Raw genomic sequence first — 25079 nt, 5'->3', positions numbered from 1 at the left:
TATCAATACCCTTCAGAGATTGTCTGCCTGGCGTCAGTGGTCGCATAACCAGGACTTGTGATCTGCACCAGCTGCTCATACGACCATCCACCACCAGCTCCCACGGCTTCACATGACCATGATCGGGGGCTAAGCAGCTGCTACACCTTGTCCAAGGGTGACCTTCAGGCTAGCAGAGGGAAGGAGTGTCTTACACCTGCTTTGGTAGAGACGCATCTCCACCCATCCCCCTACAACTTACCTGAATTAAATCCCATTTGCCATTCCACTTGCCCCGCTGAGCAAGATCCCTCTAGAAATCCTGATAACCGTTTCACTGTTTCAACGCTCTTTGCAAACTTACTAACCCTGCCTCGCGCATTCACATTCAAATCATTTATGTAGACTGCAAGACCATAAGATATAGGAGCAGTTAGGCCATTCGGCCCATTGAGTCTGCTCTCCCATTTCATCATGGCTGATCCATTTCCCCCTGAGCCCCAATCTCCTGCCTTCCCCCCACCCCACCCCACCCCGTATCCCTCCATGCCTTGACCAATCCAGAACCTATCAACCTCTACCTTATGTACACCCAATGACCTGGCCTCGACAGCTGCCTGTGGCAATGAATTCCACAGATTCACCACTCTCTGGCAAAAGAAATCCTCCTCACCTCTGTTCTAAATATATGTCCCTCTATTCTGAGAATGTACCCTGGTCCTAGACTCCCCAACTATAGGAAGCATCCTCTCCACATCCACTCTGTCCTTTCAATATTCAATAGGTTTCAATGAGACCCATCCCTCATTCTTCTGAATTCCAGTGAGTACAGGCCCAGAGCCATAGACTGGTCCTTATATGGCAACCCTTTCATTCTCAGAATCACTCTTGTGAATATCCTGTGAACCCTCTCCAAGGTCAGCACATTCTTTCTATGATAAGGGGTCCAAAACAAGTGAGACCTCACCAGTGCTTTATAAAGCCTCAGCATTACAACCTTGCTTTTATATTCTCGTCCTAGACTAATGACAGTGGGAACAGCACTGGCCCCTGAAGAACACCACTTGCCATGGGCCTCCAGACTGAATACACCTTCCATCATTACTCTGTCCCTCCTACCAGCAATCCAGTTGGTTACATCTCCTTGGATCCCATGCAATCTCAGGTTCCATAGCAGACTACCATGTGGAATCTTGGGATTGAGGGAGAATAGTAAATCAGCGCTGATCGAATGCAGACTCACCGGGTCAAATGACCTAAATCTGCTCCTATGACTTAGGATGTTTTCAAAGTCCATATAGAGTAGGAGTTCCCAAACTTTTTTATGCCATGGACCCCTACTGTTAACTAAGGGGTCCAAACCCCTGGACACACTATGTTAGAAGTACAACCACACTTGGGGTCCAAGTCTATAGCTCACTGAAAGTGGCCACACAGGAGGCAAGCTTATAGTGTGCTTGCCTTCGTCCATAGGGACATTGAGCATACAAATCGAGAAGTCATGTTGCTGCAGTATTGTGGTGAGCATTCGGTCCATGATCACAGACAAGAAGAACTTGTTTATCTCAAACCACCGTTTTTATTGCGACGAGCACAATAACAGAGTGCAACAGTTTGGTGGGAACCATCTCAGTCACATACCGATGCAGCAGGTGATTATTACATTCAGAAATGAACTCGAACCTCTCACCATAATTCCTCTGAATGCACACACCATGAACGCATTTTAAAACAGGAAGAAAGAGTAGTGCTGGCCGCTAGGAATGCCGGGTCGAGCTCTCGACCGCGCCCCCGGAGCGCCACAGTATATAACTCTAGTTAGGCCACAGCTGGAGTGCCGTATGCAACCCTATTACAGGAAGAAGTGTAGAAGCTTTGGAGAGGATGCCGAAGAGGTTGGCCAGGATTCTGCCTGGGTTAGAGAGCAGGAGCGACAAGGAGAGGCTAGGCAAACCCGGGTTGCTTTTTTCTGGAGTGTCAGCTGCTGAGGGGAGATCTGATAAACGTTTATAAAGTTCGAGAGACGCGAGTAGGGTACCAATTCAGGGTAGAAATGTTAAGTATGTGCTAGAGTAGATGTACTCAAGCTGGGGAAGAGCAAAGTTTAAAGGAGATGTGTGGGGAACGTTTTTTAAAAGAGAGTGGGATAGGCGCCTGGGACATGTTGCCAGTGGTGACGGTAGAAGAAATTACAATAGGGGTGTTTAAGACACAAACAGGAGATGGGGAGGTATGATTAATGCTCAGCAAGAAGAGATTTGGTTTAATTCAGCATTGCATTTGCAGCAGACAATGTAAGCCAAAGGGCCTATTTCTGTTCCAAACATATCCCACACCACCAGGGTCAGGAACAGTTATTACCCCTCAACCATCAGACTCCTGAACCAGTGTGGATAACGTCACTCACCCCAACTCTGAACTGATTCCACACATCAGGCTCCTGAACCAGTGTGGATAACGTCACTCACCCCAACACTGAACTGATTCCACACATCAGACTCCTGAACCAATGTGGATAACGTCACTCACCCCAACTCTGAACTGATTCCACACATCAGACTCCTGAAACAGTGTGGATAACTTCACTCACCCAACTCTGAACTGATTCAACACATCAGACTCCTGAACCAGTGTGGATAACTTCACTCACCCCAACTCTGAACTGATTCCACACATCAGACTCCTGAAACAGTGTGGATAACTTCACTCACCCCAACTCTGAACTGATTCCACACATCAGGCTCCTGAACCAGTGTGGATAACTTCACTCACCCCAACTCTGAACTGATTCCACACATCAGACTCCTGAACCAGTGTGGATAACTTCACTCACCCCAACTCTGAACTGATTCAACACATCAGGCTCCTGAAACAGTGTGGATAACTTCACTCACCTCAACTCTGAACTGATTCCACAACCTATGAACTCACTTTCAGACTCTACAACTCATGTTCTCAATATGATTTAGAACATAGAACATAGAATAGTACAGCACAGTACAGGCCCTTCAGCCCACAATGTTGTGCCAACCCTCAAACCCTGCCTCCCATATAAGCCCCCACCTTAAATTCCTCCATATACCTGTCTAGTAGTCTCTTAAACTTCACTAGTGTATCTGCCTCCACCACTGACTCAGGCAGTGCATTCCACGCACCAACCACTCTCTGAGTAAAAAACCTTCCTCTAATATCCCCCTAGAACTTCCCACCCCTTACCTTAAAGCCATGTCCTCTTGTATTGAACAATGGTGCCCTGGGGAAGAGGCGCTGGCTATCCACTCTATCTATTCCTCTTATTATCTTGTACACCTCTATCATGTCTCCTCTCATACTCTTTCTCTCCAAAGAGTAAAGCCCTATTTATTTATTTATTTTCAAAAGTGCATGTTTATTTTTTCTCAGCTCGAGCTGGTGAAGCCTGAGGTACAGGCATAGCCACGCACACTCATTTCTCAATTGCTAGGAACATTTGAACTATTCTGGTGGTGATTAGTATTGTGGCTTTCTGGAGATTTACATAGATATTGCCGTGTAGCCCTAATTGTTTAATACTATTGTGTAGTGCCTTTGGGATGATTCCAGTGGTAGATATTACTATTGGGACAATATATACCTTGTTCATGTTCCAAAGTCTTTCAATTTCCTCTTTTCATTCAGCATATTTCTGGTGTTTTCTTCCTGTGTCAGCAGCGCCTGAACTTTCTACAAAGCCATGTAATGACCTTACGTTCTTTTTTACTGACAAAATTCAGAAGATTGGCCATGCTGTTAGTGTCTCTGCATCAGGTCAGATGTCAGTGTCATCCATTCACTCAGAGCTAATTAAATTAAGATGACACAATTCAAACCTATAGACTATAAAACTTCTGAGGAAATCGTGCTACACCTGAAATCCTCCTTCTGTTCCCTTGACATTTTACTTGTAACCATTTTTAAAAATGTTTTCAGATGCACGGCGCCAGACATCCTGCAAATAGTCATCACTTCTCCTTCTGTCAGACTGCTTCCCAAAAGCCCTAAAAACTGCAGTCGTTGAGCCCCTTTTAGAAATGAACAACCCAGATACCTGAATAATTAACAACTACAGGCCTGTATCAAATGGAGACTGCTCTGGTCAGGGTTTGAAATGACATCCACGATGATGATAAGGTTCCAGTTCTGGTTTTACTTGGATTTTAGTGCTGCCTCTAGTGGACAAACTGGAAAACTGGGTGGCACTCTCCGGTACAGTCCTAAAGTGGTCCAAATCATACTTACAGGACAGGGACTATCTTGTATCGATTGGTAACTGCGTATCTGAACGAACAAAAATGATTTGCAGAGTACCTCAAGGGTCCATACTAGGCCCTCTTCTAGACACTAGAAGACACTATAATACTACAGCACAGTCCAGGCCCTTCGGCCCTCGACGTTGTGCCGACCCATATACTCCTTTAAAAAAACGTACTAAACCCACACTACCTCGTAACCCTCTATTTCTCTTTCATCCATGTGCCTGTCCAAGAGGCTCTTAAATACCCCTAATGTTTTAGCTTCCACCACCATCCCTGGCAAGTCATTCCAGGCACCCACAACCCTCTGTGTAAAAAACTTACCTCTGATGTCTCTCCTAAACTTCCCTACCTTAACTTTGTACGTATACCCTCTGGTGTTCACTATTCTTGCCCTGGGAAACAGGTGCTGGCTATCCACCCTAACTATGCCTCTCATAATCTTGTAGACCTCTATCAAGTCCCCTCTCATTCTTCTACACTCCAAAGAGAAAAGTCCCAGCTCTGCTAACCTTGCCTCATAAGACTTGTTTTCCAATCCAGGCAATATCCTGGTAAATCTCCTCTGCACCCTCTCCATAGCTTCCACATCCACACATTATGTGGTTTTGTCAGTGTTACTCTTTGGTCTGTCTTGTTTTCTGTGATATCACGCCAGAGAAACATTGTATCATTTCTTAATGCATGTATACATTTCTAAATGACAATAAAAGAGGACTGAGTGTTTTCATAATCTAAAAACATCCTTCATATAATGAGGTGACCAGAACTGAACACAATACTCTAAGTGTGGTCTCACCAAGAGATTTGTAGAGTTGCAACATGACCTCTCTACTCTTGAACTCAATCCCCCTATTAATGAAGTCTAGCATCCCATAGGCCTTCGTAACTATCCTATCAACCTGTGCAGTGACCTTGAGGGCTGTATGGATTTGAACCCCGAGGTCCCTCTGTTCATCCACATTCTTAAGTAACCAACCATTAACCCTGTACTCAGCCTTCTGGTTTGTCCTTCCAAAATGCATCACCTCACACTTATCCAGATTGAACTCCATCTGCCACTTTTCTGCCTAACTCTGCATCCTGTCTATATCCTCTTGTAACCTTCGACAACCTACAGCTCCATCCACAACTCCTCCAATCTTCGTGTCATCTGCAAACTTACTCACCCATCCTTCCGCCTCTTCATCCAGGTCATTTATAAAAATCACAAAGAGCGGGGGTCCCAGGACAGATCCTTGCAGCACTCTACTAGTCACTGACCTCCAGGCAGAATACTTTCCTTCCACTACTACCCTCTGCTTTCTTCCTGTAAGCCAATTTTTTATCCAAACAGCCAAGGTTCCACTGATCACATGCCTCATGACTTTCTGGATGAGTCTCTCATGGGGGACCTTGTCAAATGCCTTGCTAAAGTCCATGTAGACCACATCTACTGCCGTACCCTCATCAATTTCTTTTGTTACCTCTTCAAAAAACTCAATTAGGCTCGTGAGGCATGACCATCCCTTCACAAAGCCATGTTGACTATCCTTGAGTAGACTGTACTTCTCCAAATGCTCACAGATCCTATCCTTAAGAACCCTTTCCAATAGTTTGCGGACCACCGACGTAAGACTCACTGGTCTATAGTTCCCAGGATTCTCCCTATTACCTTTTTTAAACATGGGAACTACATTTGCCATTCTCCAATCCTTGGTCACCTCCCCTGCAACCAAAGAGGATTCAAAGATCATAGCTACTGCTCCAGCGACCTCTTCTCTCACTTCCCACAGCAACCTGGGGTATATCACATTCTGTTTACATATACATGCTCCCTCTAGCTCAAATCATGGTAAGCAACAAAATCTCTTACCCTAATTGTGTGGATGACACTCAGATTTATATAACTGTGGTCCCATATAATCACTAAAAAACTCACTGATTGGATGAGCCAAAGTTTCCTCCATTTAAACACAGAGAAAACTGAAATAATTGTTTTTGGAGCTAAAAAAAGAACAATTAAAAGTCAGTGCTCACTTAGAATCCCTGAGGTTACAGACCGCAAAGCAAGTCAGAAACCTTGGTGTTGTCATAGACTCCGACTTAAATTTTAACTGCCACATTAAGACAATTACAAAGTCAGCCACTACCATCTTAAAAACACAGCGAGAGTTAAAGGGCTGATGTCTCAGCCAGATCTAAAAAAACTCATTTTATTTAACTGCATTTATTTTTAGCAGGCTTGACTACTGTAATGGCGTTTTCACAGGTCTCTGTAAACAAACCCTCTGAACATTCAGAACGTTGCTGCTGGAATCCCCTGTTGGGCCAAGACAGTGGAACACATCACTCCCGTTCTCAGATCGCTACACTGGCTTCCTGTCCACCAGAGGATTGACTTTAAAATTTAACTACTGGTTTATAAACCACTGAATGGTCCAGGGACTAAATACATCTCCGATCCCTTGCTGCACTGTGATCCTTCCCAAACCCTCGGATTGCCTAGGGAAGGCCTGCTTACCGTCCCCAGAGTCAAAACTAAAAACAGTGAAGCAGCTTTTAGTTACCATGCTCCACATATCTAGAATAACGTTCCAGAGGATCTGAAGTCTGCCCCAACTTTACGCTCTTTTAAATCAAAGCTTAAAACTTTTCTTTTCACTGTAGCTTTTAATTATAATCTCCTACACTGTAACATCTATTTATCATATCTATTTTTGTGAGATTTTATTCTCTTATATATTGTCTAAAATTTGATGTTTGATTTTTATATCTTGTTTTATGTAAAGCCTTGTGTTTGAAAACTGAAAATTTGCTTGCTTGCTTATTGATTTTTGTCAGTTATATGTGTTTGGAATGAATGTATCTATTAAATAAGTTGCTCTTGCTTCTTTATCCTGTATTATTATATCTGGACAGTTATTATGTATTGTCCTATCTGTAATAACAGATCAGTTGTAATATAATTTGTGGGATTCTGACTATAAAACTGGATCAGGCTTGTTATTACAGTAAAGAATGGTGTCTTTTGTGAGTTTGTATTATAAATCCAGATTTTGGTGAATGATGTTTGCCTCCTGGTTATGCCTGTGTAAGGAATCAGATTGAGTTAAACTGCTACAGGATCCTGTAATGTGTTGGATTGTTTTTGGTTTCTCTCGGCATTTTCTGCATTTATCTTGAACTTGTTGGTCTTTTACTATGCATTTTTGATTTTTTTGTGTTAACCACCTGGTCCTGTATTGCCACAAGGAACCGTTCTGTTTCAGGAAAGACATCTCCAGCTCTGAGCCAGGCATTCATCTAATCTGCTCAGATCGTGGGGATGTCTTCCATGGAGGGTCATGCTCTTCCATTGGTTAACTTTTTCATCAATAGTGATAATGTCCTAATTTTTCTGGGCTGTGCTCTCATTTAAGTTTAGTGGTGTGTACTTCTTACCCAAATTGCAAGAATACTATTATTATTATTACTTTCATTGTAATAATTATTAGCTTTTCTATTTACACAGTCTGTCTTCTTTTGCACACTGGTGGTTTGTCAGTCTTTGTGTGTGCGTAATTTTTCATTTATTTTATTGTATTTCTTTGTTTTGCTGTGAAAGCCCGCAAGAAAATGAATCTCAGTAAACATATGGTGATATATTTACAGTATTTATTTGTTTGTGTTTTTACTTGCTTATCTAGTTATCTCTCTGTCTCCATCTCTGGAGACGCACTGTCCACCGATATCTTTTATAAACCTAACAATTCCCACGGCTATCTTTATTATATCTCTCCCCACCCTGTGTAAAAATACTATTCCCCTTTCTCAGTTCCTTTATCTGTTCACAGGATGCAGTTTTCCTTTCCAGAACATCAGAAATGTCCTCCTTCTTCAAAGAACAAATTTTTACCTTCCTCCGCCATAGATGCTGCCCTCACCTGTATCTTCTCCAGTTCCCGGACACCTGCGCTCACCCCATCTTCCTGCTACTTCAACGGCAATAGAGCTCCTCTTGTCCTCGCCTACCACCCCAGGAGCCTTCGCATCCAAAGTCAAAATCAAGCTACATTTACTATCAAAGTATGCAGCCTCGTGACTCGTCCCCTTACAGGCAGCTGCAAAGGCAGAAACCCATTGGAGCCCATTAAAAAGAAGGAGACTGTCACACATCCAATGTGCAGAAAGTAAACAAAATCAAGCAAATAACATATTATCTTCCACCACTTCTGCCACCTCCAAAAGGATCCGACCGCCAAACTCATCTCTCTCTGCTTTCCACAGGGATCGCACCCTCTGTGATTCCCTTATCCATTCATCCTTCCCCGTAGATCTGACCCCAACCCATTACCCAGCAAGCGGCAGAAATGCTGTATGCGCCTACTTGCCTCCTCCCTCACCCCAAGAAGTCCCTCCTGGGAGGCAGCGCTTCACCCGCCAATCCGTGACCAGGCAACGACCACATGGTTTTGTAGAGGGGAACTGAGTTCTACCGTTTGCAAACGTTATTGCGGGAAACACTCAACCGGTCGTGCGGCATCTGTGAGGGAGAAAGAGAGAATGAGAGAGGGGGAAGAGAGAGAACAAGAGAGAGAGGAGAGAGATAGAGAGAGAGAGAGAAAGAGAGAAAGATGGAGGGAGAGGGAGAGATAGAGAGAGAGAGAATGAGAAAGGAGGAGGGAGAGGGAGGAGAGAGAGAGAATGAAAGAGAGTGAGAACAAGAATGAGAGAGGAGAGAGAGAAAAGAGAGAGAGAAAGAGGGAGAGAAAGAGGGAGAGGGAGGGGGAGAGGGGAGAGAGAGTGAGAGAGAGATAGAGAGAGGTCAAAAGAGAGATTGAACAAGAGAGAGAAAAAGAGAAAGAAAGAGAAAGAGGGGAGATGAAATAGAGAGAGAGAAAGAGAGAGCGACGGGAGGGGGAGAGAAGGAAAGAAAGATAAAGCAAAAGAGATACAAATGGAAAGTATCAGTGAAAGGTTGTTCATTTCTCTCTCATTCAGAATGACCAATGCAGGTTGGGTTTTTAAGGAAAGTGGAACCACGGGTAGTAAGGCAGGTTAGTCAGGTGCTGTTTTCCTTTATAAACTGATGTTTAAGATATGAACAGGGAGATGATGACTGTAGAGGGCCAAGTATTGTCCTGGTCACAGGGGTAACCCATCCTCAGTTTCACAAAAGAAGACAAGAAATTGGACAGCAGTGGGTCGTCTGGTCCTTCCAGCCCACTCCTGATCTGGATCATGGCCGATCTTTACTGCACTGTCCCGTATCCCCAGGTACCCCTAGAATGCAGGAACCCTCCGACCTGTGCCCACAACACAGCCCCCATGGTAGAAAATTCCAAAGATCTGGCATCGCCTGAGGGAAGAAACTTCTCCTTCGTTCAGTCCGGAAGGTCCACTGCTGTCCTGGGTTCTCAGGAGCAACTTTGTGAGGACAACCCAAGAAAAACACTGGAGGAACTCAGCAGGTCAGGCAGCGTCTATGGCGGGATATGGATGCAGAGTTATAGACCCTCCTTCTGGAGTGAAACGTAGAGGGGAGGTAACCGGTGTAAGAAAGGGAAGGAAAGGGGTGGAGCAAGAGCTGGCACTTCATTCCCTTCCTCCTATGGTCCACTCTCCTCTCTTATCAGAAACATAGAAACATAGAAAACCTACAGCACAATATAGGCCCTTTGGCCCGCAAAGTTGTGCTGAACATGTCCCTACCATAGAAATTACCTAGGATTACCCATAGCCCTCTGTTTTTCCAAGCTCCATGTACCTATCCAAAAGTCTCTTAACAGACCCTGTCGTATCTGCCTCCATTACCGTTGCCGGCAGCCCATTCCACGCAAGAATCCATCAGATTCCTTCTTCTCCACTTCTTTGCCTTTTCTTCCAATCACCTCCCAGCTTCTTACTTCATCTTCCACCTGGTCTCACCTATCACCTTCTAGCTTGTTCTCCTACCCTCCCCCCCACCCAGCTTTTTATTCTGGCCTCTTCACCCTTCCTATCCAGTCCTGATGGTTTCAGCCGGAAGCGTCGACTGTCTATCCATTTCCATTGATGCTGCCTGACCTGCTGAGTTCCGCCAGCATTTGGGACATTACGGTAAAGTAGCGGTTACAGCTCGGGGCATCCGGAAGTTCAAATCCGGTGCTGTTCATAACGAGTCTCTGTACGTCCTCCCTGTGGAACGTGTGGGATTTCCCCAGGTGCTCTGGTTTCCTCCCACGGTCCAGAGACGTACCGGCTAGATTGTAAATTGTAAGTTGTCCTGTGATGAGGTTAGAACTAATTGAGTTTGTCAGGGGTTGCCGGGCAGCTTGGCTTGAAGAGCAGGAAGGGCTGATTTCACACTGTATGGCTAAAATATAAGAAAATGTTTGTGTGGCTCTGGATTTCCAGCATCTGCAGGGTCTCCTGTTTTAGGTGATAGGTGTCTCCATTTTGTTAGCAATCTGCATTAAGTGGACGGCTTCCTGATTCTCTACATTATGATGCATCGTCTGGTAGACCTGTGGAACACAGGCTCACAGACATCAGGCTTTCAATTTCCAGATGCGCTGCCCCAAGGCTAAAACGTCAGGCCTCGACTTCTGGGTTTGGTGGTTTTGATCTTCGGTACTTGGTGTAGACCCCAGGACTCACTGATCACGGGACCCCAGACTCCAGGCTTTGAACTCTAGATTCACACCAACCTTGGGACCCATCACCCCGCGACCCATCTGAACTGCGTTTTACAGGAGCACGATTGAGAGCATCCTGACTAGCTGCATCTCCATCTGGTACGGGAGCAGCAGAGCATCCAACCCAAAGTCCCTACAAAGGACGGTGAGAACTGCTGGGAGGATCAGGGACATTTGTCAGGAGCGCTGCATACACAGGGCCCTTAGTATTATCAAGGACCCCACCCATCCATCCAGCATCGTCTTTGACTTTCTACCATCAGGCAGGAGACTCCGATGCATAAAGACAAGAACGGTCAGGATGGGAAACAGTTTCTTCCCTCAGGCCATCAGGCTTCTGAATAACCTGCCGCATCATATTTGAATTGTCGCTGGTTAATCTGTTCTGTACCCTACAATATTTAGCATTAATGCACTTTGGTTTGTTATTTGTGTGATTCATCTGTAGATTTTATCCTTACCTTAATAAATTATTGTGTGTTATGTGTCCAACTGTGTTTTACATCCTGGTTCAAAGAAACTTTGTCTTGTTTCTACATACATTATACATGTTATATACGTTACATACATGTGTGTAGTTAAATTTCACGAATTTTACATGCTAGCAAGGTAATGCTAAAGATCATGCAAGCAAGACTCCAGCAATATATGGAACGAGAACTGGCAGATGTACACGCTGGTTTTAGAAGAGGCGGGGGCACCAGAGACCAAATTGCTGACCTACGCTGGATAACGGAGAAATCCAGGGAATTCCAGAAAAGTATTTATCTATGTTTTATTGACTACTCTGAAGCCTTCAACAGTGTGGACCATAACAGATTATGTCAAATTCTTAAAGAAATGGGGATACCCGGACACCTGATCTGCCTTATGAGAAACTTGTATGAAGATCCAGAAACAACAGTTCGAGCTGAACATGGACCAACAAACTGGTTTGAGATTGGGAAAGGAGTAGGACAAGGAGGCACACTGTCACCCTACTTATTTAATCTACTGTATGTACTGAACACATCATGGGGAATGCTGGTCTAGAGCACTCAAATGCTGGAATCAAAATTGCTGGATGAAATACTAACAACCTCAGATATGCAGACGATACCACTCTAATGGCTGAAAGTGAGGAGGATCTGAGGAAGCTTCTAATCAAAGAGAAAGAAGAAAGTGCAAAAGCTGGTTTGTTGCTCAATATTAGGAAAACCAGGGTTATGTCAACCAGCCCTGTTAACTCCAAGTTAATAAATGGAAAGGAAGTAGAAACAGTGATGGATTTTGTGCTCCTCGGTTCAAAGATGGTAACTGTATTCTGCACTCCGCAATTTTTTTACCTTGTTCTATCTCCATGGGCTGTGTAATAAGTTGATCTGTATGAACAGTGGGCAAGACAAGCTTTTCACTGTATCGTGGTACAGTCAAAGTTCAGAGTAAGTTGATGGTCAAAGTACATGTGTCCACGTACAACCTTGAGGTTCATTATCTTGCAGGCAGTCACAGTAGGACAAGGAAATACAATAGAATCAATGAAGAACGTGCAGCTCCTCCAGTGGAGAGTCAGATACCCTGAGCCAATAGACTGGTCCTGGACTTTTTCCATCTGGCATAGTTTGCATTTTGTTGTTTGATTGTTTGTGGGTTTTGTATTGCTATATTTACGCTCTATTCTTGGTTGGTGCGGCTGTAACGGAACCCAATTTCCCTCGGGATCAATAAAGTATATCTATTTATCTATGAACTACAAAGACCGACAAATTGTGCAAATTCAAGAAGAAACAAGTGATAATAAACAAATAAACAAACAGACAGACAGATGTACGGATGGATAAATAGACAGAGAAACAGATATACAGACAGACGGACCGATAAACAGATGGAAGTTGGAAGAAAGAACATGAGTTACAGAGTTTTTAAAAGTGATTCTAGAGCTCGTGGGATCAGTTCAGGGTCGTTCTGAGTGAAGAGGTCCATGCTGGTTCAGGGGCTTCAATAACAAACGAAGCTTAATGTCAAATTCACTCATGTTAAAGTCACTTTTCCTGACAACAAAGTTCTCAATCAATCACTCCCATTGAAAGAAACACAATCCGATGAGGGGCACCGATGCTTTTTTTTGCTGGTGGGTGGGGGGATCGTTGCTTTGCTGCTGCTTATGCATGGGGGGTAGCTCAGGGGGGGGCGGTTGGGGTTCTAACATTTAACTGTCACTCCTCCGTTTTCATGGATGTTTGTGAAGAAAAAGAATTTCAGGATGTATATTGTATACATTCCTCTGCCATTAAATGTACCTTTGAAACCTTTGAAGTGGCCTTGTCCCAGTTTATCCCTGACAAAACTTTGTTCACATTCTATGAGCTCTCTCGTATTGCAGTGAACCTAATTTGCCAGGCAATTTTTTCTTTTTTTTTTTGCAGGCTGGAAACGTCAAAAGTGAGAGTGGATAGATTCCAGGTGATGTGGGGAGAGTTTGAAGGAGGCGTGGGGTAGTGTACACAGAGGGAGTGGTGGGTGTGTGGTACACACTGCTTGGGGATTGAAGCAGAGATGGCAGACACGTGGACAGGCCGGGAATGGACAGGAGTACTGAGACGGATGGTATGGTTGGCGCTGGCACTGTGGGCCGAAGGGCCTGTCGGTGTGTGTACCATTCTCTGTCCTTTATTCTCTTATCTTCTTTCTTTACAACGACAGTTGTAGACAAGCGTGTCCCCACAAGATCATTCAGAGTCTTCTGCAATCAGGAACTCTGGATGAACCATAAGATCCACAGTCTGCCAAGGGCCAGATCAGCACGTTCAGGTCCAGTGACCAAGAAGGTTACAAGAGGTCCAGGTACAATCTCCGGAAAGCCAGCTCACAGGTGAGGTGGGTATTCCGGATTAAACTTGAATCAGTGAAGGACGCTTGACCGCTGTGGCAGAGTTTGAGTGCGATCACTTCTTACAAAGTGAAACCAAGTGACATCCGTGACAGCAGGGCCTCACTTCCAGATGAGCTCAATGCCTTCTACGCTTGCTTTGACCGTCAAAATATTGGGAAACCATCACAAATTCACACAGCCCTCGAGGATCCCGTGATTTCCGACTCAGAGGCTGAAGTGCGAGTGTCCTTCAAAGAGGGTGAACCCACAAAAAGTGTTCGGGCAAGACGGGGTACCTGGCCAAGTATGAAAGAGCTGGGCTGATCTACTGGCCAGAGGTTTTTAACCTCACTTCAGGCAGTCTGAGGTAGCCACCCGCGTTGAGCAGACTTCAATTATACCAGCGTCTAAGAAGAACATGGTGATCTGCCTCAGTGACTATCACCCAGTTACACATACATCCACAGTGATGAAGTGTTATGAGAGGTTGGTGATGAAACATACAAAACAACTGGGACCCACTACAATTTGCCAACAGGTCCAGAGCAGATGCCATTTAATTGGCTCGTCATTCAACTCTGGAACAACTGGACAGGGAAGATGCAGACATCAGGATGCTCTTTATCGACTACAGCTTAGTATGCAATAGCATCATCCTCTCAGAATTAGTAACCTCCAAGCCTTTGGCCTCACTACCTCATTGAGCTACCAGATCCTCGATTTCCTCACTTGTAGACCCCAGTTGGTTCAGTTTGGCAACAACATCTCCTCCACAATCTCCATCAGCACACGTGCACCACAAGGCTGTGTCCTTAGCTCCCTGATCTACTTGCTTTACACTTAAGGCTAAGCACAGGTCCAACGCCATATTCAAGTTTGCTGAAGACACCACTGTTGTTGGCAGAGTCAAAGGTGGTGATGAATCAGCGTAGAGGAGGGAGACTGGAAATCTGGCTAAGTGGTGCTTTCATTCAAAGTCAGAAAGACCAAGGAACTGGTTTTTAACTTCAGGAGCAGAAAACCGCAGGTCCATGAGCCAGTCCTCATCGGGGGAACAGAGGTAGAGAGCGTCAGCAGCTTTAAATTCCTCCGTGTTTTCATTTCAAAAGACCTGTCCTAGGCTCAGCAATTACAAAGAAAGCACAGCAGTACCTCTACTTCCTGAGGAGTTTGTGAAGATTCGTAATGACGTCCAAGGTTTTGACAAACTTCATAAACGTATGGTGGAGAGTATATTGACTGACTGCATTGCAGCCTGGTATGATTGTGGAAAAACATAGTTACAAAAGAAATTGAAAAATGATGTCTCTGAGCGTCATGGCCTGTAGATTGATGGTGCGTGGTTGATGTCTAGGAGCCATGTTTCTGCAGAAACAGCTCACATCGCCTGCAGTTCCTCATTGTGTAGTGTAGCTGCAGAAGATCGTGAACACGGCGCAGCACATCACACGAACCAATCTTCCGTCCGTGGACTCACTTTACACCGCACGCTGTCGGAGCAGTGCTGCCAGGATAATCAAGGACACGACCCACCCAGCCAACACACCTTTCGTCCCTCTTCCCTCCGGGAGAAGGCTCAGGAGCTTGAAGACTCGTACGGCCAGATTTGGGAACAGCTTCTTTCCAACTGTGATAAGACTGCTGAACGGATCCCGACCCGGATCTGGGCCGTACCCTCCAAATATCCGGACCTGCCTCTTGGTTTTTTTGCACTACCTTACTTTCCATTTTTCTATTTTCTATTTATGATTTATAATTTAAATGTTTAATATTTACTATCGATTTGTAATCCAGGGAGTGGGAAGCGCAAAATCAAATATCGCTGTGATGATTGTATGTTCTAGTATCAATTGTTTGGCGACAATAAAGTATAAAGTATGGGAACACCAATGCCCTTGAATGCAAATTCCTACAAAAAGTAGTGGATACGGCCCAGTCCATCACGGATAAATCCCTCTCCACCATTGAACACATCTACACAGAGCACTGTTGCAGGAAAGCAGCATCCATCATCAGGGACCCCCACCACCCAGGACATGCTCTCTTCTTGCTGCTGCCATCAGGAAGAAGGTACAGGAGCCTCAGGACTCACACCACCAGGTTCAGGAACAGTTATTACCCCTCAACCATCAGACTCTTGCACCAGAGGGGATAACTTCGCAAACTAAGGACTCACTTTCAAGGACTCTTCATCTCATGTTCTTGAAATTTATTCCTTATTTATTTATTTGTTTGTTGGTTTACTTATTCTATTTTTTACTTTTTTGTATTTGCACAGTTCGTTGTCTTTTGCACACTGGTTGTCTGCCCTGTTGGTGAGGTCTCTCATTGATTCTATCACAGTTATTGGAAATGAAACTCAGGGTTGTAGATGGTGACGTATATGTATTTTGATAATAAATTTACCTATAATTTTAAACATTGAACTTCTGAATCCAGGAGTTTACTCCAGGTGGCCTGGTTTCCTCCCACAGTTGAAGACATGCCAGCTTGTAGGTTAATTGTCCATCATGCTTTGGTGATGGTTAAATTAGGGATTGGTGGGCAGTGCGGTTCCAAGAGCTGGAAGAGCCTATTCTGTGCTTTAGCTCAATCAATAAATACAATAATCACTTTCTCATTGTTCTGCACTTTAGTTGCCTTGACTGCCTGCTTTTATTTTCTGCTGCCTATTTAATTCCAATTCACCTTTTACGTTCAAGTTTGAGTGTAATTGTCATTCAACCGTACATGAATACTCGCGTATACAGGCAAATGAAACAGTGTTACTCCGGGACCAAAATGCAAAACACAGTACTCACAGTCACACACAGCACAAAGCACACACGGTATAGCACGTGTTATTATGATTGCAGAAAAACATAGTTACAAAAAAAATTGAAAAATGATGTAGCCCAAGCCTCTGAGCGTCATGGCCTGTAGATTGATGGTGCGTGGATGTTGTCTAGGAGCCATGTTTCTGCAGAAACAGCTCACATCGCCTGCCCCGATTGTGTAGTGAAGTGTAGGTGACCACAGTCCAGCTTGTTCTTCCACCGAGCGAACACTAGAGGGCAGCACCACTGAGCCTGGCAGGCTCCCAACCTACTGCAGAATCCAGGGGCACACAGCCAGCTTCAGCGTCTCCTTCCCCGGCGCCACAACAGGGAACCCTGAGACATGAACGAGGGCCGGTCTCTGTCACAACCAAAGCCGCACTTTCCCTTGCATTGCATCCCACTGGCTGGGTAAGTAAGATTCTGGCTCATGAAAAGCCGAGATGAGGCAGTACATTCAACTTCCAGTAGATGGCGCCTGTTGCCCACAGTTGATCGTGACGCCAGTCTCCGGATCTCCGGACAGTCGCGTTTTGGTTTGGATATTCGAGTCGGTTTGGGAGCAGATTCATTCGCAGTCAGGAATGAAAGTGAGTGTGAACAAAATTGCAGTGTCTAAACTGAAACCTGCCTGGCCGGTTAAGTTGTGTCATACAGCAGACCGATGCAGGCTTAAGGGCAAAACTTGCAGAAAATGCAGCAAAGTAGGACACAGAGAAAGAGCATTGGCCTGAATGGGACAATTCAAACTTTACGATGCTGTGGATATGTGTATAATAGTTGTATAGTATACTGTGCACATAGCAATATGCTACATTCTTGAGCTGAGATGCATTCTCTATTGAGTTGGAGTTTATAGCTAAGCAGGGAGGAGTGTTGTGTATTTAGTATTTCACTGATATTTGAGTGATACTGTAAATATGATGTTTGATTTCAGCATTCTTGTTAGTTGCAACTTCCGATGTTGCAATTTTAAATAACTCTGGTTAGATCACATCTGGAGGATTGCAGACATCTGTGGTTGCCCCCCCCCCCACTGAAGGATGTTGGAGAGGGGGCAGAAGACCAGGATGCTGCCTGGTTTACCAGGAATGTCCTATCATGAGAGGCTGGATAAACTTGGGTTGATTATGAGAGGCAGAGATAGAGTAGAGAGGGGTAAGTTTTTTTACTCAGAGAGTGGTGGATGCCTGGAATGTGCTGCCTGGTATGGTGGTAGAGGTAAATACATTAGAGACTTTTAAGAGACATTTGGATAGGGACGTGGATGTGAGGAAGATGGAGGGATACGGACATGGTGTAGGTAGGAGGGATTAGAGTATGTTTTTTTAAATTTGCTTTTTAGCTGGGTTAGCACAACACTGTGGGCCGAGCGGCCTGTTCCTGTGCTGTACTCTTCTCTGTTCCATGTTTTACCTCTTTCCTTGGTCTCCAGGACGTGAATATCTCCGATCTGGCTCTCATCAGGTTGCAGATCTCATGGTTCGTCCAGGGCTTCTGGCTGGGAGACTCCAAACGATTCCATGGGGACCACACTCATCTACAGCTGCTTTCACAAGGTCAGTTACAACCCCAGTGTATTCATTCAGATGTACAGAGAGAGCTTGAATGCAGCCCAGTTCACTGACCCCTCCCCCTCGGCCTCCCACGACCACCTCTTTGTTGTCCTTGCTTTTAGGCTCTGCCTGTGTGCAGGCAGGAGAAGGACAGCAGAGTGATCCAATTTTCCAAAATGCGGTCTGGGCAAGGACCGATCGGCATTCCTGATCGTAGTGTAGCGGAGGTCTAGCGTGCTGGAACCACTGGTACAGCAGGTTATGTGCTGGTGATAATCGGGCAGGGCTTTCTTCGTACAGGCCCGGTTGAAGTCTCTGACTATAATTTGAAATGCATTGGGATGGGCTGTTTTGTGGTCTGCAGACCTCACTGTGCAGTGTCACAAGTGCTTGATTACAGTCCTCACTGGTGGTATATCAGATCAGCGGCCATCAGGATCACAGACGAGAACCCCGAGCCTCTGTAAGTAGAATGCTCTGCATTTGACCGTTGGGTGTTCCAAGTCAAGGGAACACAAGTTCGACAGCACCGCCACGGCAGTGCACCAATGAGAATTAACCAACAGCAGTGGCCTCCTTTTGCCTTTCCTGAGTCTGTAGTTGAGTGCCTTCTGTGAATCGTGAATCTTTCTGGTCTGAATGCTGCGTCCGGAGTATCGAGGATAACCAAGTTTTGATATAGCATACAATTGAGCACAATAATTCATTACGAGTTATATATAAAAGTATGTGAATGGCATACGTTATCACGCCACCACATCACACATGCGGGCCTGGCTTCAAGTAAAAACAAGTTACAAAACATAACAGGAAGCACGTTGCTCTAACCCCTAGGAGCTGAGCACCATCTTTGAGAGATTTCTTGACTTAACCTAAAGTTTTGCTGCCTCTTCACCTTCACCAGCTGTTAGGAGACATACCAATTAATCTGTCTTGTTATATGTCAATACAGCAGCTTGAGAGAGTTTGTTTCTGGGAATTCAAGTTGCTGCCCCAGTGAGTCTCTCTCTATAAATTCCTTTGTGTTACAAAACACATTCTATCCATATAACTCTACCATACTGGAAGAGAGTTGGCAAGTAAACCAACAAAGTGTTTTATTAGGCAAAGGAATTTGCAGACAGTAAGAGAGAGACTTACAGAGGTATTTATCTGAAGCATTAAACTCCTGATGCGGAGATAAAAGCTCTCGACGGCAATGACACATTATCTGTATCAATACAAATAAATTAAAGTTGTTCCTGTCTTGCAAGCTTAGAATGGGGTGGAACTGGTTTGGAGCAGATGTGCAGAGAAAAATATATTCTCTCTCTCTGTCTCTCTAACTCTCTGTTTCTCTGTCTCTTGTTCTAGCTCTGTCTCTCTCTCACTCCTCTCTCTCTCTCTTTCTCTCTCAATCACTCACACTCATTAACTCACTAACTCACTCTCTCACTCTCACTCACTCTCTCATCATGGACACCCCAAGAAGGCAGCACCCGTCATGAAGGACCCTCCTCATTCGGGACGTGCCCCCTTCCCATTAGAGCGGAGGTACAGGAGCCCAAAAACAAACACTCGGATATTTCACATACAGCTTCTTCCCCTTCATCAGGTTTCTGAAAAGGATCCACAAACCTCAATACTCCTTTCTACACTGTTTATTAATTTTATAATTTATATTAATTTTATGTCTTTGCTTTGTATTGCAAAAAAAACAGCAAATTTCATGTCATAAGACTGTCCCCAGCACATCCTCAGGTGTGTTGGTTGTTAATACGTTTTGGTGATGAGGGATGAAGGACAAATGTTGGTCAGGAAACTGAGGGCATTTCCTACTTTTCGGCAACAGTATCGTTGGATACTTTTTACAAGAAAACAAGAGACTTGGCTTTAATTTCTCAGACAGTGTCAAGACTCCCCGCTGTATAGTCAATGTAATGTTGAGTGTGCATTCTACTAGATTGGTTCAAAGTTGAAAGTTGAAATGAAATTTATCATGAAACTGCCTAAATGTCACCATATACAACCCTGAGGTTCATTTGCTTGCGGGCATTCACAATAGATACGAAGAAACACAATAGAATCGATGAAAAACCACACTCAAACAAAGGCGGACAAACAAGCAAAGTGCAAAAGCCAACAAATTGTGAAAATACAAAATGAAAAACAAAATAATAATTACAGAATCCGATTCAGAATCGGGTCTAATGTCACTGCCAGATGTTGTAAAAGTTACTGTTTTGTGGCAGCAGTACATTGCAATAAAAACTATATGTTTCAATAAGAAATAAATGTTTAAAATTACATTAAGTAAGTAATGCGAAATGAGAGCAAGAAAAGAAAATAGTGAGGTAGTGTCCAAAGACCATAAGACCATAAGATATAGGAGAAGTAGGCCATTCAGCCCATCAGGTCTGCTCCACCATTCAATCATGGGCTGATCCAATTCTTCCAGTCATCCCCACTCCCCTGCCTTCTCCCCATACACTTTGATGCCCTGGCTAATGAAGAACCTATCTACCTCTGCCTTAAATACACCCAATGAGTTGGCCTCTATGATTTACCACCCTCTGACTAAAGTAATTTCTCTGCATCTCCAAGTTACAGGAAGGATATAAATAAGGTTGAAAGAGTGCAGAGAAGGTTTACAAGGATGTTGCCGGGACTTGAGAAACTCAGTTACAGAGAAAGGTTGAATAGGTTAGGACTTTATTCCCTGGAGCGTAGAAGAATGAGGGGAGATTTGATAGAGGTATATAAAATTATGATGGGTATAGATAGAGTGAATGCAAGCAGGCTTTTTCCACTGAGGCAAGGGGAGAGAAAAACCAGAGGACATGGGTTAAGGGTGAGGGGGGAAAAGTTTAAAGGGAACATTAGGGGGGGCTTCTTCACACAGAGAGTGGTGGGAGTATGGAATGAGCTGCCAGACAAGGTGATAAATGCGGGTTCTTTTTCAACATTTAAGAATAAATTGGACAGATACATGGATGGGAGGGGTATGGAGGGATATGGTCCGTGTGCAGGTCAGTGGGACTAGGCAGAAAATGGTTCGGCACAGCCAAGAAGGGCCAAAAGGCCTGTTTCTGTGCTGTAGTTTCTATGGTTTCTTTGGTATGGTCTCTGTTCTAAATGGAGGCCTTTCAATCCTGAAGTCGTGCCCTCTTGTCCTAGAATCCCCCGTCATGAGAAATAACTTTGCCATATCTAATCTGTTCAGGCACTTTATCATTTGGAATGTTTCTATGAGATCCTCCCTCATTCTCCTGAACTCCAGGGAATACAGCCCAAGAGCTGCCAGATGTTCCTCATATGGTAACCTTCTCATTCCTGGAATCATTCTTGTGAATCTTCTCTGAACCCTCTCCAATGTTAGTATATCCTTTCTAAAATAAGGAGCCCAAAACTGCACACAATACTCCAAGTGTGGTCTCACGAGTGCCTTATAGAGCCTCAACATCACATCCCTACTCTTATATTTTATACCCCTAGAAATGAATGGCAACATTGCATTCTCCTTCTTCACCACCGACTCAGCCTGGAGGTTAACCTTTAGGGTATCCTGCACAAGGGCTCCCAAGTCCCTTTGCATCTCTGCATTTTGAATTCCCTCCCCATCTAAATAATAATCTGCCCGTTTATTTCTTCTACCAAAGTGCATGACCATACACTTTCCAATACTGTATTTTATTTGCCACTTCTTTGCCCATTTCCCTAAACTATCTTAAGTCTCTCTGCAGGCTCTCTGTTTCCTCAACACTACCTGCTCCTCCACCTATCTTTGTATCATCGGCAAATTTAGTCACAATTCCATTAATCCCATAGTCCAAATCGTTGACATACACCGTAAAAAGCAGTGGTCCCAACACCGACCCCTGTGGAACTCCACTGGTAACCAGCAGCCAGCAGAATAGGATCCCTTTATTCCCACTCTCTATTTTCTGCTGATTAACCAATGCTCCACCCATGCTGGTAACTTTCCTGTAATACCACGGGCTCTTATCTTGCTAAGCAGCCTCATGTGTGGCACCTTGTCAAAGGCCTTCTGAAAATCCAAATATACAACATCCACTGCATCTCCCTTGTCTACCCTGCTTGTGGATGCATTGGAAAGGATACAGAGGAGATTTACCAGGATGCTGCCTGGTTTAGAGAATATGCATTATGATCAGAGATTAAGGGAGCTAGGGCTTTACTCTTTGGAGAGAAGGAGGATGAGAGGAGACATGATAGAGGTGTACAAGATAATAAGAGGAATAGATAGAGTGGATAGCCAGCGCCTCTTCCCCAGGGCACCACTGCTCAATACAAGAGGACATGGCTTTAAGGTAAGGGGTGGGAAGTTCAAGGGGGATATTAGAGGAAGGTTTTTTACTCAGAGAGTGGTTGGTGCGTGGAATGCACTGCCTGAGTCAGTGGTGGAGGCAGATACACTAGTGGAAGTTTAAGAGACTGCTAGACAGGTATATGGAGGAATCTAAGGTGGGGGCTTATATGGGAGGCAGGGTTTAAAGGTCGGCACAACATTGTGGGCCGAATGGCCTGTACTATGCTGTACTGTTCTGTGTTCTATGTAATTTCCTCAAAGAATTACAGTAGGTTAGTCAGGCAGGATTTTCCTTTCAGGAAACCATGCTGGCTTTCACCTATCTTGTCATGTGTCTCCAGGTACTCCGTAATCTCATCCCTAACAATCGATTCCAACAACTTTCAGTGATGTTCAGGCTAACAAGTCTATAGTTTCCTTTCTGTTGCCTCCCACCCTTCTTAAATAGCAGAGTAACATTTGCAATTTTCCAGTCATCCAGTACAATGCCAGAATCTATCGATTCTCGAAAGATCAATGTTAATGCCTCCGCAATCTCTCCAGCTCCTTCCTTCAGAACCTGAGGGTGCATTCCATCAGGTCCAGGAGATTTATCCACCCTCAGACCATTAAGCTTCCTGAGCACCTTCTCTGTCGTAATTTTCACTGCACAGACTTCACTTCCCTGGCACTCTTGAATGTCCGGTATACAGCAGACATCTTCCACTGTGAAGACTGATGCAAAATACGCTTTCAGTTCCTCTGCCATCTCTGCGTCTCTCATTACAATATCTCCAGAGTCATTTTGTATTGGTCCTATATCTACCCTTGACTAGCTTTTACCCTTTATATACTTAAAAAAGCTTCTAGTAACTTATTTGATATTAATCGCCAGCTTCTTTTCCTAATTCATCTTTTCCCTCCTAATGACTTTCTTAGTTTCCTTCTGCAAGTTTTTATAAGCTTCTCAATCCTCTATCTTCCCACTAGCTTTGGCTTCCTTGTATGCCCTCTCTTTTGCTTTTACTTTGGCTCTGACTTCACTTGTCAGCCACTGTTGTGTCCTTCTTCTCTTTGAAAATTTCTTCTTATTTGGAATATATCTGCCTTGTACTTCCCTCATTTTTCACAGAAACTCCAGCCATTGCTGCTCTGCTGTCCTTCCTGCTAGTGTCCCTTTCCAGTCAACCTTGGCCAGTTCCCCTCTCATGCCATTGTAATTTCCTTTATTCCACTGAAATACCGACACACTGGAATTTACTTTTTCCCTCTCAGATTTAAATGTGAACTCAATCATATTGTGATCACTGTTCCCAAAGGGTTCCTTAACCTTAAGTTCTCTTATCACCTCCAGATCAGGGAGTAGGCAGGAGAAGATGGCGGCGCGACGCAGTACGCGCGGCCATTCCGAATGATATCGTTTGTGTAACTAGGGGGCCGTGCACAATCCTGATTTGATGGAAACAGCTGTGAGAAGCACGGAGGAACACCTGGAGAAACTTCTGAAATGCCTGCTTCACTGCCGCTGCTACTGTGCGATCGAGAATCTCCGGAGGGGAAGGCCCCAAATCCTCGGCTTTGCCTATTGCCTGTTGTCGGGGCCGGGGTCGAAGCGCTCGGCAGAGATGGTGCTCGGTGCTCAGTGTCGGAGGGCTGGTCGGAGGCTTGGAGTTTTCGGACGGACTCGGAGTCGGACTGTGGTCGGATGCTTCCAGGGTGCTGCATCGGTAAGTTTACGGCGCTGGAGGTTCACCGTCTGCGTGAGATGATGGGACTTTCGAGAGACTTTGAGACTTTTTACTGTGCCCATGGTATGTTCTTATCAAATTATGGTATTGCTTTGCACTGTTGTAACTATATGTTATAATTATGTGGTTTTTGTTAGTTTTTAAGTCGGTTTGTCTTGTGTTTCTGTGATATCATTCTGGAGGAACATTGTATCATTTCTTAATGCATGCATTACTAAATGACAATAAAAGAGGACTGCGTGTCCTCATAATCTAATCTAATCTAATCATTGCACAACACCCAATCCAGGGAAATCGATCCCTCAGTGGGCTCAACAACAAGCTGTTTTAAAAAGCCATCCCTTAGACATTCTACAAATTCACTCTCTTGAGGTCCAGTACTGACATGGTTTTTCCAGTCCACTTTCAAGTTAAAATCCCCAACGATTATTATGACATTACCCTTCTAACACGCCTTTTCTATCTCCTGCTGTAATTTGTAATCCACATCTCGGCTGCTGTTTGGAGGCCTGTATACAACTGCCATTAGGGTCCTTTTACCCTTGTCATTTCTTAACTCAACCCATAGAGACTCTACACCTTCTGATCCTATGTCATCCCTTTCTAATGATTTAATATTATTTCTTATACACAGAGCCACACCACCCCCTCTGCCCACTAACCCATCTCTCCGATACACCATACGTCCTTGGACGTTCAGCTCCAGAGGTTCATTGTCCATTCAGAAATCTGATGGTGGAGGAGTAGAAGGTGTCCAGGATCACTGAGCGTGTGGCTCCTGCACCCCTCTCTGATGGCAGCAATGACAAGACGGCACATCCTGAGAGACGGTGGTCCTCAATGCTGAACGCCGGCCACCTCTTTGAGGCATTGCTTGGTGGTAGGAAGGTTGGTGCCCAGGATGGAACTAACAGTGTTTACAACTTTCTACA

The 25079-nt window shown here is 44.5% G+C and overlaps 1 protein-coding gene across 1 annotated transcript; it reads left to right on the top strand.

Annotated features, from left to right (window-relative positions):
• The first annotated feature begins 1742 nt into the window (after nt 1-1742).
• Nucleotides 1743-24341, top strand: LOC134353192 (uncharacterized). The gene is made up of 5 exons (XM_063061212.1): nt 1743-1895; nt 13800-13998; nt 17047-17145; nt 18023-18114; nt 23833-24341. Exons 1-5 carry the CDS (start codon nt 1743-1745, stop codon nt 24166-24168), a joined length of 879 nt encoding a protein of 292 aa, XP_062917282.1. The 3' UTR covers nt 24169-24341.
• The last annotated feature ends 738 nt before the right edge of the window (nt 24342-25079 follow it).

This window comes from Mobula hypostoma, chromosome 10, assembly GCF_963921235.1.
Source record: "Mobula hypostoma chromosome 10, sMobHyp1.1, whole genome shotgun sequence".
NCBI classification, from domain to species: Eukaryota; Metazoa; Chordata; class Chondrichthyes; order Myliobatiformes; family Myliobatidae; genus Mobula; species Mobula hypostoma.
The sequence above is the reverse complement of the archived record's forward strand: the minus strand, read 5'-3'. Positions and strand labels throughout refer to the sequence as shown.